The sequence below is a fragment of the Ranitomeya variabilis genome, chromosome 2 (genome assembly GCF_051348905.1).
Source record: "Ranitomeya variabilis isolate aRanVar5 chromosome 2, aRanVar5.hap1, whole genome shotgun sequence".
NCBI lineage: Eukaryota > Metazoa > Chordata > Amphibia > Anura > Dendrobatidae > Ranitomeya > Ranitomeya variabilis.
The window spans coordinates 205,120,560-205,138,180 of NC_135233.1; the positions used below are offsets into that span (position 1 = coordinate 205,120,560).

Genomic DNA, 17,621 nt, shown 5'->3' on the forward strand with positions numbered 1-17,621 from the left:
GATTTGGTGTCATAGAGAGCAGAGAGGTGTCATAGAGAACATACAAAACAAGTTATCATTAACTATGCACTGACAGGACAGCGCCATCTACTGTCAGTTCAGATCTGCACACTTTTCAACAAATAAGCAATAGGGTGAGAAAAACAGTGAAGTGATAACATTATGGCCTAGAGAAATACTATAAAAACTATTTTATACCCCCTGGTATAAAGTTTATCCCCCGGGGGTATACTATGGCCTAAGTCAGCTTTTGAATTTTTGTGCTGTTTCCTTCCTCAGTAAAAGGGTTCCCCGGCTTCCCCGCAGTGCTGCGAGGGTGCCCCCATGGTAGATAAACCCATTTTTTAAGCGTATCCAAGGCGTTGCTAGGATAGAATGGCCATGTAAAATCCCATAGCAACCAGTAAAAGGGTTCCCCACCCACCCCGCAGTGCTGTGAGGGTGCCCCCAAGGTAGATTAACCCCTTTTCCAAGCGTATACAAGGCGTTGCTAGGATAAATTGGTCATGTAAAATCCCATAGCAACCAGTAAAAGGGTTCCCCGGCTTCCCCACAGTGCTGCAAGGGTGCCCCCAAGGTAGATAAACCCCTTTTCCAAGCGTATACAAGCCGTTGCTAGGATAAAGTGGTCATGTAAAATCCCATAGCAACCACCTAAGGGGTTAATCACCTATCCTTAAGTGCTGGGAGAGTGCCCCCAAGGTAGATAAACCCCTTTTTCAAGCGTATTCAAGGCGTTGCTAGGATAGAGTGATCATGTAAAATCCCATAGCAACCAGTAAAAGGTTTCCCCACCCACCCGCAGTGCTGCAATGGTGCCCCCAAGATAGATAAACCCCTTTTCCAAGCGTATCCAAGGTGTTGCTAGGATAGAGTGATCATGCTATATCCCATAGCAACCAGTAAAGGGGTTCCCCACCCACCCCTCAGTGCTCGTCAGTGCCCCCTAGGTATACAAAGCCCTTTTCCAAGCATATCCAAGGCGCCAAGACAACGAGCTGGCACGAGCAGGGCTGAAGATTTCATGTCACATGTGACTATAGGGAGGGGGTGGGGCTTAGAAAGGGAGATCCCTGGCGTCACCAGAGGTGGAGGAGCTTGAAAAGGAGCAGTGCCCGATGGGAGGGGGAGCTGTGACCTAGAAGAATGAGCAGCTTTCCCTCAGCTTACCCTGGGGGGTATAATCTGGCCTGGAGGGGTATACTTTGGCCTAGGCTATTTTATACCCCGGGGTATAGTTTGGCCTAGGCCAAAGTATACCCGGGGTATAATCTAGCCTAGGCCACTTTAACCCCGGGTATAGTCTGGCCTGGGGGTATAATCTGGCCTGTTACACCGGAACTAAAATTTTGTCCATGATTTTTTTTTTTTGAAGCTGAAGAAACTTCCAGATTATGGCCATATAATTTTACCATTAGCGCAGCCGATATCTTCATATCAGAATTATGAGCTGCAGATATGGATCGCATTATAATATGCAGTATCTGTAACTGGCCATAATCCGCAGTAGTGTACACAGGTTTTACTGATCTGAATTGTTAAGGTTCCACTAAATATCTGAAAATTGGAACAAAATATTCTGCATCTTTCCATTTGCAAAACTAATGTTTCAATGTACTGAAACTTTTATGCATTAATTCAATGTAGCAGCAAAAGGAAAATGGACTATCAGAAAGAAGCAGCAACTGAAAATATGTAGATCAGTGAAATACCGGATAGATAGATTAGATTAGATTAGATTAGATTAGATTAGGATAGATAGATAGATAGATAGATAGATAGATAGATAGATAGATAGATAGATAGATAGATAGATAGATAGATAGATAGATAGATAGATAGATAGATATATAGATATCTCTATCAACTGTAGACTTACAATTCAGCTAAAAAGTCAAGAAAGAAAATATCGATATGATGTAGAGCCCCTGATTCCAGTGAAGTGTCAGTGTATTGGTAAATGCTGGCTCAGCAGCTTCGTGTAGTATCAGCTTATTACTGCAGGACTGCAGTGTGGTGTGCAGAGCAGTCCAGCTGTGTAACCACGCCCCCACAACCGATTGGCAGTTCCCTGTGTACACTGCATAGGCAGGAAGCTGACAATCAAAAGTAGGGGTGGGGGATATACACTGCTGCAGCTCTGGCAGTGCTCACAAATGCTTTTATCAGCATTCAAATCAAAAAGTGAATATTTAAGCAGTCCAGTCAGTGACATTACTGGAATCAGGGTCTCCGCCCCACATCATGCTGCTCTCAGATTAATGCCAAGTTGCACCCACTGGGTCAAGGCAGTACATTTATTTTAACCCCTTATTGCACCACAGATTTACATTGGAACCGCAAAACCAGTCTGAAAGGGAAAGTCTTGTTCCCCTGCTATGCATTTGCGATGGCAGCCAGAGGCCCAACCATGGCCTCCAGATCTTGCCAAAGCAGAAGATCAGCAGCAATAATAATGTATAATGGGCTGTGAAAGCATAAAGTCCACTTGTGGGATTAATGTTGCAAACATTTGTTATTTGTGCTTTATTCCCTTCATCACCACTGATTTTTATTTATTATTTTTTTATTATTTATTTTTTTTTTTTTTTAAATAGAGGGATTAAAAATGTTATTATAAAGGCAGGGAAAAAATGCTGTTGTAAATTTCCCTTTAATATGTTAGATTTGGCCTTTAGGTGACTGTGCTATATTCTTGGGTACCGCAAATACAGAATCCCTATAACAAGTCATTGAGTGCAAGCCCTGAATGACATCTTGCTTCCTCTAACCTAATACTCTGCATCAAAATAGCTCAGTCTCTGTCTCATCCATGAATCAGAAGGCTCAGGATGAACAGACCGGTAAGCCCTTCCTTGGCAATACTACACTATTGTGGCAGCACACCGGAGTACGGTTGTAGATGATTTCCATCCAATGCTTTATCTGTGACCATTTGACCTTCTATGAACATTCCTTAAAAATTTTGTTTTACTTGTTTGAACTGCCCAATAATTTATTTTCCAGATATTTGCACATCAGAATGCTTGTAAAAAAATCTGAAGTCATCTCTTTGTGTAACACAAAGCTCCCACGCCTTAGAGTCAGGGGGAAGAGCAAGTATCTGCAGATTCCTGGGCTGCAAGATCAACAGTGATCGGAGAACCTGGATAGAAGCGGTGAGCAGAAGCCGCACTCCCATATTTATCTTATTGGATTCATGCTTGGATCGGCAGGAATTGTGCGCTACATGCGGAGGAAAGAAGCAGCACATACAGAAGCCAACTCTGATGCAGAAACACCAGTGGGCGGCAGCTCCAGCTTCTGTGTCACCCAGAGCACAAAAATTAGTTACCGCAGGACTGTGAGGTCTATGACTCACTATTACAAAAAAAAAAAAAAAGAAATCAAGAAAGTATATATGCAGAAGAATTCCACCTTCATACATACCACTGTGGAAATTCTGTTTTGTTTCCATATTTAAAAAAACTATCCTAGAACAAAGGCTGATCAATAATCAGATTTAGGTAATGTTACTTTGTCTTCTTCGGCCATCTTTATGCTGAAAGTGCTGGTTTATCTGCTAAGCTCATGCTGTTTTAGTAGCTGATTGGAACTGCAAGTTTAGCTAACTCGGTTCTTACATTCCTCTTTCCCCATGCTCACACCATTTATAAAAGCTCTCCTGTCTGAGCATGGGGAGGGGAGCCGAGGAGCATAGACTAGAGGACAGATTATCGCAGACTATTAGTTCAAATCAGCTACCAAGACAGCATGAACTAGGCAGATAAGACAGCACACTATTAAAATAGCAAAAAAAGAAAAATATATATATATATTTTTTAAATTATTGTCTAACAAGACGCCCTCTTTATTGATCGACCTTTATCTTAAAGAAGAAACTAGGAACTTCGTCATTGACAAGTTCCCCTGGCGGCTTTACCAAACAGCTAGTAGTCAAACAGCTTCATTCAGCATGATTAAGATTTTTTTTTTTTTTTTTTTTTTTTTTATACTTTGCCCTGACTGAACCCCTGCCTGACAGTGGAGGTTGGCACCCTCTTGAAACGCAAATGGCTTGCCCTAAATTCCCTAGAACGCCCTATAATAGTATATATGTTTGTGGTGGTTTATTCCAATAATAACTAAACCAACAAAAATGTATAACAGTCCGGGGAATAGAGCTATGGGCCTAAAGGTAATAAGCCACCATGGCAAAAATAACACTAGGTACCAAAGAAAAACCAAATCTAGATGAAGGTCTTAATAGTGGTTAGTTTTTTATATCGTTTATTAAGCTGGCATAGGAAATACGCAGTGGCAGTGATTTACAGTCAGTGAGTTCCAGGGGGGTGGTTTTGTTTGTGACATTGTAGACTAACCGCCATATTGATGGGATTGGGTAAAGACTTAACCCCTGTATATGTGCCACTTGGTAATTGAGCATTAGGATTATGCAGCAATAATGAGTGCTGTAGCTTTGCCATATTTAATTTAGCAGAATTGCATCATACTATGCCTTATAGAAAATTATTTATAGTGGTTGTGTGAGAATAAGGGGTTTGTCAACCAACAGTCCGGGAACAGATCTATGTTCTGGGTATACTGACCTGAACACATTCTTTTCCCCTCTGCATATCCCGGGTATTATGGGTAGTAAATAAGGGGAAAGTTATAGGGTTACAAAGGGTGAGCCTTTGTTGAGCGGGGGCGCCACTGAGCGTGTTTGAATAGGGTGTCAACCTCCGCAGCCAGGAAGGGACTCTGAAAATAGGGATTGTGGAGGGTTAGAAGTATATACCCCCCTCCCATTTCCTGGAGCTCCCCTTAATAAACTATATAAAAAAAAAAATAACCACTATTAAGATATTCATCTAGATTTGGTTTTTCTTTGGTACCTAGTGTTATTTTTGCCATGGTGGCTTATTACCTTTAGGCCCATAGCTCTATTCCCCGGACTGTTATACATTTTTGTTGGTTTGGTTATTATTGGTATACATGTTTGTGGTGGTTTATCCCATTATAGGGTTTTCTAGGGAATTTAGAGCAAGCTGCCGTTGATTGGGGGTGCCATTTGCGTTTCAAGAGGGTGCCAACCTCCGCTGTCAGGCAGGGGTTCAGTCAGGGCAAAGTAGGGTCACATAGGCTCTTAGTACCCCTTTTGTTAGTGCATCAACTAGAGGTTACAGATCGGCAATAGATGTTTTGTTTTTTCTACTTGGTTGTTTTTCACTTGACAATTTTGTGGTTTGTTTTGTTTTAAAAAAACAAAACAAAAAAAAACCACTTAATAAAAAGGAACTTTTAAAGGTATTCGTTTTTTTGAGGAGACAGATCACCACTTGCATCTAATTTTTGCCAAATCTTCCAAACTGGAAGAACTTTGTAGTCTAGGAACTCAGAAGCTACACCAAGTCAGAGATTTATGCCGCCTGAATTTTAGTCATAGTAAAACCGTCCCCAAGCTTTGTAAAAAAAGAAGAGTTTGCAATGCTACCAATAGCTTTTGTTGATGATTTCTAGTACTATGGTAACTTCTAAGACAAAGTATCCTAAAACATTTTAAACATAATGATCAGTTTAAATGTATAATTAGATTGTGTTACCAGAAAATCTCAAATTGCCTCTTGATGACGACGGCCATTTATTGTTTAATGATGGTGGGTGACTCACAATGGGAGCAGCCATATTCGTACAGACACGCACGCCTCGCTTCTTTGTGAAAGTTAGATATAAAGATGGTCGTGATGCAAGGTACGTTAGCTAATTTTAAGGTGACAGTATAAAAATGCCACAAGAAGATACAAGAAAAAAAAAGAAATAAATAAAATGTAAAGCGGGAGATGACTATTTGGAATGAACCCTGTGGATATAAATGGAGCGCACTGCAGAACGGCGCTTGAGCTTCTTACCTTTGGTGCCCATTGGAGTAGGGCAGCCGTCCGGCACAGGAGGGAGCACCCTTGTGAAATAGCTGACATTGGCATAGGCTTCCCAGCTGATGTAGCCATACGCCGAATTATACGTCGGGGGACTTGGTATCAAGTTGGATCGAACTGAAAAAAAAAATAATCATTTTATTTTAAGAGCTTGAATATGGAAAAATCATTTTTGCACTGGTGTCAAAGACAGAGGATGAGGGGGAAACCAAGCAAGTGGGAAGGTGTAATTAGACGATTGGCCCCGCCGTGAAGCTTCGGGCTGTGGGACATGGTCAGCCCAGAACGACTGTTCAAACAGAGTCCCTTTACTACATTAAGTGTGCAGTGCAATGCAATGTACACAGATGCTCATGGTCTACAATGATGAGGGAGCCCTTACCTGTTAGAACAAGTCTCACAATCGTATCTCGGATAAAAGTGTTATTTATAATAGTCCAAAACCATTTAAACCGGGTGAGGATGTAGTGGTAGAAGGACGGACTTGGACGCACAAAATCTCGGATTCTTGTCAATAATTCAGCTGCAAACCAAACAAAATGGTGTTACTGCCACCAACATACAGGACAGACACTGGCATACAGGTACATTCAGCTGTGGGTGACAGATTGGGGTGATCACCGACACGGGAGTGGTCACTAGTGCAGGCAAGTGATCTCCGCTGTGGAGAAACTTCTCTGGTGAAGGCACAAGGGTATGAGTGGAGCTAATAAAACCTTACATTAACCACTGCAAGTACTAGTTTAGAAGAAAACCTAAAAATTGTACATAGAGAGCGGGGGTATGGAGCCCTATTCCTGGCAGGTGATTGTTAAAGGCATTTCCTGGCACTCATGGGTGGAGCGGAGCGCCGCCTGAGATTGTTAACCTGTTAAATGATGCTGTGTACTGGGGGCGTATCATTCCATGCCCTTATGAGTCACCGATAGGATGGGTTACCATGACAGCCAGAGGTCTGTGGAAACCTCATACATGGGGTCTGGTGGAAACAAGTTTAGTACTAAAAAAATATATATATATATATATTTTTTTTTTTTTATTTTGAGACACTGAGGGGGGTGAATATAAGGGAGTAACTCCTGGCATATACAACCTTGCCACCCCCAATGCACACTACTTAAGGCCAATATATTGGCCATCTGGGCATATTTATGTGTGAAAAATTACATTTTTCATCTACCGGGTCTGAGGAACTCCGATATTTCAATATCTAACCCATCACTTAAGATATTAAACTGCATCTTTACAAGATTTGAAAAGTTTATTCAGAATAAGTCAGAAAGTTAAACAAACTCAAAACCAAGTTTTCAGACTCCTCAGGAAGGCGTTTGATGGTTGCGGTGTGAAACTGTAAGGAGTGTGTTGTTATGCCCTGCATCTCTTCACATTCCGTCCTAAAAAAGCGGGTATGTTTTATGTGTAAAATCGCGAGTTATGTGGTACTGTTTTATTGTGTATTAATATGTTAAACAATGTAATGATGTTGGTGTACTGTGCAAGTTATATCTCTATGGGCTATGGTTAGAGATAGAGAGACGCCGTGTTAGAGTAAGGTTTAGCAATACTAATGGGTAATATATGGTTTAGTACAGTGGGGGGCACTGTAGATTAGAAGATAAGTTAAGATGAGGATAAGAACTGGTTTTAACCAGAGTCATGGCAGTTGAGACACCGGGCGGGGCCAGAGCCATGGCAGTTGAGACACCGGGCGAGGCCAGAGTCGTGGCAGTTGAGACACCAGGCGGGGCCAGAGTCATGGCAGTTGAGACACCAGGCGGGGCCAGAGTCGTGGCAGTTGAGACACCAGGCGGGGCCAGAGTCGTGGCAGTTGAGACACCAGGCGGGGCCAGAGTCGTGGCAGTTGAGACACCAGGCGGGGCCAGAGTCGTGGCAGTTGAGACACCAGGCGGGGCCAGAGTCGTGGCAGTTGAGACACCAGGCGGGGCCAGAGTCGTGGCAGTTGAGACACCAGGCGGGGCCAGAGTCGTGGCAGTTGAGACACCAGGCGGGGCCAGAGTCGTGGCAGTTGAGACACCAGGCGGGGCCAGAGTCGTGGCAGTTGAGACACCAGGCGGGGCCAGAGTCGTGGCAGTTGAGACACCAGGCGGGGCCAGAGTCGTGGCAGTTGAGACACCAGGCGGGGCCAGAGTCGTGGCAGTTGAGACACCAGGCGGGGCCAGAGTCGTGGCAGTTGAGACACCAGGCGGGGCCAGAGTCGTGGCAGTTGAGACACCAGGCGGGGCCAGAGTCGTGGCAGTTGAGACACCAGGCGGGGCCAGAGTCGTGGCAGTTGAGACACCAGGCGGGGCCAGAGTCGTGGCAGTTGAGACACCAGGCGGGGCCAGAGTCGTGGCAGTTGAGACACTCCCTGTTTTCAGTCAGTCTAGTGTGGCATGAGGTGAAGTGAGGCTGCTGAGGTAAATAGTGCAAGAGAAGTCCAGTGGTCCAGAGCCCTGGGGGCCGGAAGTTATTTGCACATGAAGGGAAAAGTACAGCAAGGAAGGTATAGAAACTAGGTTCAGCGTAAAATCCCAAAATGTTCGAGACCTACGGTCTGGAAAAGGTTGGAGAGCGCCATCCTTGATTTTTCCTTCAGAGGGGAAAACGGGCGAGGAATTCTGGGCACAAACTAATGTGGCTAAATGGGATGCTGCGGTACCGGAGGGTACTGTACGGGAATGAAGAATGAGAGGAGAGGAGAGCAAGGGACAGCACAGAGGAAAGGAAATAGGATCATTGAGTATCACTGTTAAATGCCTGTCACTGGAATGAATGTGTTAAGTAAAGTTATTTTGTTAAAAAAAAAAAAAAAAACTTGGACTCCGTCAATCACTATGTGATGTCTGGAAACGAAACCCTGCACACTGAGGAGGATTGTAACCTAAAAGTGAGTGAATAGCACTGTAAACACATCACACAGCAGTTGGGACTTTTAATTTCTTTGCGGGGTGCCAGGGTGTGCCGGAACAGCAGCCCGTCGCCATGACTATCACTCGGACCACCTCACAAAACCATGTTATTGCGAGATCCAGCAGGGCCTCATTGTTCTAGCTGGAAAGGAAACAACGCTTTATAAACCCGCGTTCTGGAGTTTGTTTAAACTCTGCGATATCCAAAAATGCAGCATTTCTCAGCAGCTTCTGTTCCTTCACAGGAAACAAGTGTTAGATATGATAAAGACTTTTGGTTCATAACTTACGGATTGTGCAGTTTCTCCCATAATATCCAGTGCGAGTGCAGTCACATTCATATTGGTCCAGGGCATACGTCACGCACACGCCTCGGTGCTGGCATGGGAAGTAGCAGCATGGGTTCACTAAAATTTAGAAAGGATAGGAGACAAATACAACTGGTTATAGGCTAAGAAGATTTATGGCGTCATGTCAAAGTACAGGACCACTTTACCAGCCGTGCAAGTATAAGGCCAGTGTATTCTCCCCCATGAAATACATATAGAAATTTATAGGTGCGTTGACACCTGAACCATAGGCAAGGCCTCAAGGGATATTTGACAACTAACTTTTCCAGAAGTTATCAGGCTTTGCCCTTCCATACCCCAAAAGGAAAAAACATCCAGTGGTCAAGCGCCGCTTTCCATAAGGTTACAGCAGTACCTGGGAGTTTTGACAACTCTTCCTGGAGGCTTAATGGTACAACTCCAAGAACCAGTGGTAGTTATCAAGTGTGTCTTACGGTCAGATGATTTTCCCATTTTGCATGTATAGGTGTCCCTACTCTCTCTCTCCCCCACATCTTGCATTGGGACAAATGTGTTTTAACATGCAATATCCTTTGCTTCCATGGGCAAAAAGCAGGCAGCAGCTTATTAACCTCTCCACTTCGATAAATTCAACAGTTGGATGTTCCAGGGTCGCTGAGCGAAGATGGAAGAGATCCCGCTCTGCCGAACACTTCATTGCATACAAACAGTCCCTCACCAGCTTCAAGTCCACGCTCACTTCCGCAAAACAAACTTACTTCTCATCTCTTATATCCTCCCTGTCTCACACCCCTAAACAGTTTTTCAACACGTTCAATTCTCTACTCCGTCCCCCGGCACCTCCTCCCTCTCCTCATTTCTGCTGAAGACTTTGCCTCTTTCTTTAAGCAGAAGATTGATACAATCAGAGAAAGCTTTGTCCCGCAGCCCCCAATGCCCCTCTTAGCTGCTCAGCCCTGTTCCTCCAAAACCAGCTTCTCCACCATGACAGATCAGCTCTCCACCCTCCTGTCAAGATCATCTCACCACTTGCACGCTTTACCCGCTCCCGTCCCATCTAATCCCTAACCTCACCACAGTCTTCATCCCATCCCCAACACACCTCTTCAACCTCTCACTTACAAATGGTGTCTTCCCCTCATCCTAAAAACATGCCTTGATCACACCCATCCTCAAAAAGCCCTCCCTCGACCCATCCTCTGTGTCCAGCGATCGCCCAATATCCCTTCTCCCTTATGCCTCAAAACTACCGGAACAGCATGTCCATCTTGAACTGTCCTCCTACCTCTTCTGTTTAGCAGTTTAACAAGCTACATGGCCTGGAACAATGGGTAATCAACAGATTAGCAAAGACTGGTTATTCAATGGCCCTGACCTTTAAAAATAGCAATACAATAAACTGCAGGAACAGATATAAGAGGTAAACAGCAGCCAGTCATCAATTTCAATAGTTAATTAAGTCTCATGACAAGTATATGGCTCTTGTTGCGCTGAAAAAAAAAAAAATAAAAATAATAATAATACATGCAATTGTCTGAACATTGACTGTCCTGGGCTACTGAAAATAGATATCTGGCATAATTAAGATTAAGTGCGGTGTTGTCACACTGACCATAATGAGATTGCTCTGACTATATGTACCAGTCTACACAGTAAAATGGAAAGATCATTAAAAATAAATAAATAAAATAAAACAGTAAGTGACAGCCTATTGTATTTTTTCTACTAGTTTCCAACTGGAGTAGTTTCTCAACTGGTTAAAAATGCAACAAAAAAAACCCCCACCTTACACGGAGTAGAAAAAAAAAAAAAAAACCTTTAGGTTCTACTTGAAAGACACAAGGATTATGGGGTGTTTTTTTTGCCTTTTTTAGCCTATATAAAAGGCCAATTTTAAAGACTTTACTTTGGTGATGAGAACATCTCTCTTTTGGACCATTGAGAGTTCTGCAAATCTGCACAGTTTCATTCATAGTGTGAAAAAGCTTAATCCCCAGGGAGAAATGTGGATTATTTACTGTGAGGAGAATCAGGCCCACAGTAATTACAAGACGCATATGTCTGCGGACGCCGTGTTATTGTAGGAACACCGACATCACGTGCAACAATCGTAATTCATCTCAGACAGTAATGTGACACTGCAGAAATGTGGATTGTGAGAGAAGCAATTTGTCAGAGTGGTAACATTTCCTCTTTCAACAGATGTTGAAGCAGCTGGAAAGTGAAAACTCTTAACCAAAATGTACAATTCAGACCTAATCCATTAAAAAGCCTTGCGTGTACGAGTCACAATAACATTAGATATATTCTTGGCAGGATTACGCCGCATCATTAGTGATCCATGTCACTCCTGGGCTCTTGATGTCACATTTCAATCATTATGCACCTTGTGGTGGAGGGGGAATTTTCGCAGATTTTTATTAAAATCCACAATATGGACTTGAACCCATCTGCAGCACTAGTATGGGGACCACAGTGTTGGGGTGGTCTACTCTTCTAGCAGAACAGGAAGGAAGTAGGTATCCATTGAAAGAAGGCGGGGGGGCAGAAGTTTAGGATAGTGATGAGAGCCAGTGTGTTGGCTGAAGAAACAGCGTTTATCCTGTAGCTAAAGGAGAATCTTTGGGGAATGGTCTGGAAAGACACGGTCAGAAGAGATTTCAAAGTGGAAAACAGATGTAGTTTTGTTCAAGAGTTGTCATTTCCAGTACAAGAAAAGAATGTTTGTTAATGATGGTCTGTACCCCCCAGGATTGTTTTAAGGAGGTGTCAGAAGGATGAGAGTCAGCCAAGAACTATGGGAGCTGGATGAGCACTCCTAGACAAGGAGAAACACAATGCACGTAATAAAATCACTATGTAGACCTATTCTACCCCAAGATCAGTACTGAGGTGTTCCCATTTCTTGGTAAAGAGGTTAATAGGGTTAGGGTTAGTTCAGTTACGCGATTGTCCAGTAATTTTCAGAACATGCAAGAAGGAAATGCAAGTTCAAGTTAAGTGCAAGTTCTGGGAGGTGGGACCCACATCTGACATCTAGGTCACGTTCACATGTTCAACATTTGCAAGCCAAAACCAGGAGTGGGTGATAGAAACACGTCAGCACTTCTGCATTTTTATGGAAAACTCAAGTACAGCATAGGTTCTTCAGGTTGTAGCCTTCTTAAATGGATCTCTATAGGCTTTAATGACAGGCTGATCCTTACAGCAGATACTAGGACATGTGTTAGAGTCTCATGGATTACAGAAGTAGCAGTTTTTAATAATGGTGTACAGGGATCAAGTGATAGTCTTAGGGACGTGTGAGGATTTTCCGAAAAGTGACAAATTCATCCAAAACCAATCCTTTATCAAGACCAGATTGCTTTGACAGTGCCTGTTCCATTAGTTCTTCTCGCTGGCCACTGACTGGACAACCTCTCTAGAAAGGCTTCTTGAGATCCAGTTAAAGATTTTATTGATCCAATCCACCAGCTAGATCAGAGAAGGCAGGTGGACATTGGAGCGTTCATGTGTAGCCGAAAAGCCTCCTAACATATGTGTTACATCCTCGGATACTTACTTGCCTTCTCCCATCCCTTGGCGCGCTCCCGACTCGGTCCCTCACCACTCCTCCTCTGTCTTTTCTGGGTCTCGGCACGTCGTATCCTCACGCATGCGGTCACGCGTCCTCCGCTGCTGGGTTCCCTGGGTGGTCGCGACCTGGTGGCTCCTCCCCAATATGGCAGCGCCCATCGAGTATATCTTCCCGGCGTCTTTCTAGGTAAGACGCCTGTGCTTCTTAGGGTATTTCTTTGCATTATCCTCAGGCCCCTCTTTGTCTCTTCCGTTCCCGCCCTGTGTCCCAGACGTTCCAGTCCTGTGTCTCTGCGTGCCTGCCCTGTGTCCCAGCCGTTCCAGTCCTGTGTCGTGGCTGCACGGAGTCTCAGCCGTGCCTGCCTTGTGTCCCTGCCATTCCAGTCCTGTGTCTCTCCCGTGCTAGCCCAGAGTCTCCACTGTGCCTGTCTTGTATCTCTGCTGTGCCAGCCCAGAGTCTCTGCCGTACCTGCCTCATGTCACTACTGTGCCTGCCTTGTGTAACTGCCGCACTCGCCCTGTGTCTCCACCATATCTGTCCTGTGTTACTGCTGTGCCACACCTGTGCCTCAACCGTACCAGTCAGGCTTCAAGTCTTTTCTCCCAGTTCTCCCTGCTTGTATCCAATACCTTCGGTCCTCTGTCTCATTTCCTCTCCTCCTTGTAGTCGCCCCTTTGGCTCTAGCAGTTGTGGCTCCATCCCCCTTGGGCCTGCTCCTAACGCTCCCTGTATAGGGGGTGGTTCCATCTGGTCCACTCGTCCTCGGGGGCTCTAGAGCCACGACCCAGAGGGTCCACTCTCGGGTTCTTCCAGAATCCTAATAATATGGACGAGATTGGTAAGCGATTCAGCCCTTTTATAGAGCAAATTTAAAGCGACTCATATTTAACTTGCACAGAACAAATAGATTTTTGCCATGTTCCTGGAATGTCACAATTCACTAAATATCCCAGCAGGAAATGAACGTGATGTCAGAAAAACACCATCACTAGAGTCACCCACTCGTGAGAATTTCCACTGCCAGCAAGTTACTCAACGGGCTCTCGATGATTAGTTTAAAGTGTTTTGAAAAAGAATACTGCACAACTCTAAAGAGACGTGTAACACTCCACAGAATCGCAATGCCACATTAACCCTTTAAGAAAAATGATATTAAATGGCAGTCTGCATTAACATTCTGGCAGCACTATAGGTATGGAAACTCTCCCCTGCTGCATTGGTCAAGTCAGTGTCCAATCCTATGTGCCCTTCATCTGATTGGGCGCAAGAGGCGGGCTTACAGTTTTACAGACAGGAGAGGAGGAGCAGAAAGTCAGAGACCCACCTCCACTTCGTGACAGCCATTATCTCTGCCTCAGGCATTGTGTTGGCCATCAGATGAGATTAATGAGGCTCTTCTGCATTTTGTACTAGGGAGTCTGAGCAAGCCACTGCCTGATGCTTTTGGCGGCAGCTTTCCTTCAGACAGAAGAATTGGGCATTGATGTACAATTTACAGTGATGAGCGAGTATACTCATTGCTCGGGTTATCCCGAGCACGCTCGGGTGGTCTCCGAGTATTTGTTAGTGTTCGGAGATTTAGTTTTCGTTGCCGCAGCTGCATGATTTACGGCTGCTAGACAGGCTGAATACATGTGAGGAATGCCTGTTTGTTAGGGAATTCCCATATGTTTTCAGGCTGTCCAGCAGCCGTAAATCATGCAGCTGAGGCAACGAAAACTAAATATCCGAACACTAATACTTGGAGATCACCCGAGCATGCTCGGGAAAACCCAAGCAACGAGTATACTCACTCATCACTAATCAGGACGCCTCCAGAAGGTTTTGACCAATTAAAGGTCCATGCTAGCCATAGCCCCACATCAGTTTTGGTAGAGACACTTTTTGATGAACCCATTGGGCCCGGTTCATCGAGACTGGCATACGTCATGCCAGTCTAGAGGGGGTCGTGCTGAAGTGGTTCATAAAGTGGTGCAGGCATCTCCATGAATCTGGAGCATTTGACAAGTGGCGGTGGCTGCACAAGGTTTCTGGCATATTGTACACCACAGCTGGTCCCACTTATTTTGACAAAACTGGTGTGAAATACACCAAGTCACAAAATTTAGCTGCACCACTCATTTGCGCCTAAATATTGCAACTTTTCAAAACCTTTTACACCAGAATTCTGGTGCAAAATCCTTAGTAAATGGGGACATAGAATTTAGCACTGGAGAATTCACCCTCAATATTGGTTGGCCACTACTTTAATGACGATCTATCCTACGGATAGGCCATCAATATCGGGATCGGTGGGAGTGCGACATCTGACACAGCCGTTGGCCAGCTATTACCCGAGCCGGACAGAAGTGCTCAGATGCAGTTATCCTCAGAGTCAAGAATATGAAGGAGTTTGACAGATTTTCATTCCCTCGTGTTCTTTGCTGTCCTATACCAGTGCCCCCCACCCAAAAAAATAAAAATTCTGGTGCAGGCAAAAAAAAAAATAAGATGTAAACAAGGGCAGACATATAATTGATGAAAACTCTTAAATTAAAGTAGAAGGAATACAGACTTCATTTTATATAAATAAGATTATTCTCTTTCCTAGATGACCAATTAAGACAAATTATTTTTTTGGCATGTGCTTAGAATTTCTAAAAACTGGGATTTCTGCCCAGGAGAGCATTATACATCGGACTTACTGTGGTGATCTCTACCAGATGAGATTTGGCATTTCCATTTCAAAATTTGTTGGTAATCCTATGATCAGAGGAAACACAAGCCCCAGTCTGGATGACTAATTTAGATAATTCAGTTTATTAATTTCACAACAGTTTAGGAAATGTAGGGATGAACACAAAGTACAGGAGCTAGCATTGGAAAACTTTCCCAAAATTTAGGCTGGGGTCACACATGGCGTAAGAAAATACGCCACGTATTATACGTCCGTACTACGGCCGTAATACGGAGAAATGTCCCCAAAATATTGATCCGTAGTCAGGGTGTTTCAGCGTATTTTGCGCATGGCATCCTCCGTATGTAATCCGTATGGCATCCGTACTGCGAGATTTTCGCGCAGGCTTGCAAAACCGACATCTAATGGATTTATGTGCTCAAATGTTAGGGAAAACATATATACAGTATATATATATATATATATATATATATATATATATATATATATATATATATATATATATATATATATATATATATATATATATATATATATATATATATATATATATATATATATATATATGTCATTGAGACACATATATATATATATTCTGTATTTAGATTTCATTCAGCGCGATATCTGTGAACAGCCGCTAATTCAATTGCCGGCTTTTCATTTCTCCTGCACAAACCCGACAGGATATGAGACATGGTTTACATACAGTAAACCATCTCATATCCCCTTTTTTTTTGCATATTCCACATTACTAATGTTAGTAGTGTGTATGTGCAAAATTTCAGCGCTGTAGCTGCTGAAATAAAGGGTTAAATGGCGGAAAAAATTGGCGTGGGCTCCCGCGCAATTTTCTCCGCCAGAGTGGTAAAGCCAGTGACTGAGGGCAGATATTAATAGCCAGGAGAGGGTCCATGGTTATTGGCCCCCCCGTGGCTAAAAACATCTGCCCCCAGCCACCCCAGAAAAGGCACATCTGGAAGATGCGCCAATTCTGGCACTTGGCCACTCTCTTCCCACTCCCTGTAGCGGTGGGATATGGGGTAATGAAGGGTTAATGCCACCTTGCTATTGTAAGGTGACATTAAGCCAGATTAATAATGGAGAGGCGTCAATTATGACACCTATCCATTATTAATCCAATTATAGGAAAGGGTTAAAAAACACACACACACGATTACAAAGTAGTTTAATGAAATAAACACAGCGGTTGTTGTAATAATTTATTGTTCTCCCATTCCATTTCCAGGACCTCGCTTGGCAACATAATAAACGCACAAGATACATACCTTCTGCTGTCAGATCTCGTCCCACGAAGTAATCCATCTGAAGGGGTTAACTAATATTACAGGCAGGAGCCCTGCAAATGCAGCTGTGCTCCGTGCTTGTAATCCCCGGGGAATGAATGAAATGTAGGTCATTGACCTACATTTCCTTCAGTCGCGATGATGCGCCCCCTGGTGGATGTCCTCATATGACCTGGAGCGTGGGAAAAAGTTCCCAGGCTGCAGTTCATGAGAACATCCACCAGGGGGCGCATCACCGCGACTGAAGGAAATGTAGGTCAATGACCTACATTTCATTCATTCCCCGGGGATTACAAGCACGGAGCACAGCTGCATTTGCAGGGCTCCTGCCTGTAATATTAGTTAACCCCTTCAGATGGATTACTTCGTGGGACGAGATCTGACAGCAGAAGGTATGTATCTTGTGCGTTTATTATGTTGCCAAGCGAGGTCCTGGAAATGGAATGGGAGAACAATAAATTATTACAACAACCGCTGTGTTTATTTCATTAAACTACTTTGTAATCATGTGTGTGTGTGTGTGTTTTTTAACCCTTTCCTACAATTGGATTAATAATGGATAGGTGTCATAATTGACGCCTCTCCATTATTAATCTGGCTTAATGTCACCTTACAATAGCAAGGTGGCATTAACCCTTCATTACCCCATATCCCACCGCTACAGGGAGTGGGAAGAGAGTGGCCAAGTGCCAGAATTGGCGCATCTTCCAGATGTGCCTTTTCTGGGGTGGCTGGGGGCAGATGTTTTTAGCCACGGGGGGGCCAATAACCATGGACCCTCTCCTGGCTATTAATATCTGCCCTCAGTCACTGGCTTTACCACTCTGGCGGAGAAAATTGCGCGGGAGCCCACGCCAATTTTTTCCGCCATTTAACCCTTTATTTCAGCAGCTACAGCGCTGAAATTTTGCACATACACACTACT

General features: G+C 43.9%; 1 protein-coding gene and 1 long non-coding RNA gene across 2 annotated transcripts in view; one reads left to right on the forward strand and one right to left on the reverse strand.

Moving 5' to 3' along the window:
• Window positions 1–17,621, reverse strand: part of PTGS1 (prostaglandin-endoperoxide synthase 1) — an 80,655-nt gene that overhangs the window by 24,036 nt on the left and 38,998 nt on the right. The window contains exons 3-5 of the mRNA XM_077283473.1: window positions 9,118–9,234; window positions 6,301–6,441; window positions 5,892–6,035 (exon numbers count right to left, since the gene is read on the reverse strand). Coding sequence (XP_077139588.1) covers window positions 5,892–6,035; window positions 6,301–6,441; window positions 9,118–9,234 — 402 coding nt within the window. The remainder of the gene's footprint in view (window positions 1–5,891; window positions 6,036–6,300; window positions 6,442–9,117; window positions 9,235–17,621) is intronic.
• Window positions 8,319–17,621, forward strand: part of LOC143804904 (uncharacterized) — a 72,170-nt gene continuing 62,867 nt past the window's right edge. The window contains exon 1 of the long non-coding RNA XR_013221127.1: window positions 8,319–8,421. This is a non-coding gene — a long non-coding RNA (uncharacterized LOC143804904). The remainder of the gene's footprint in view (window positions 8,422–17,621) is intronic.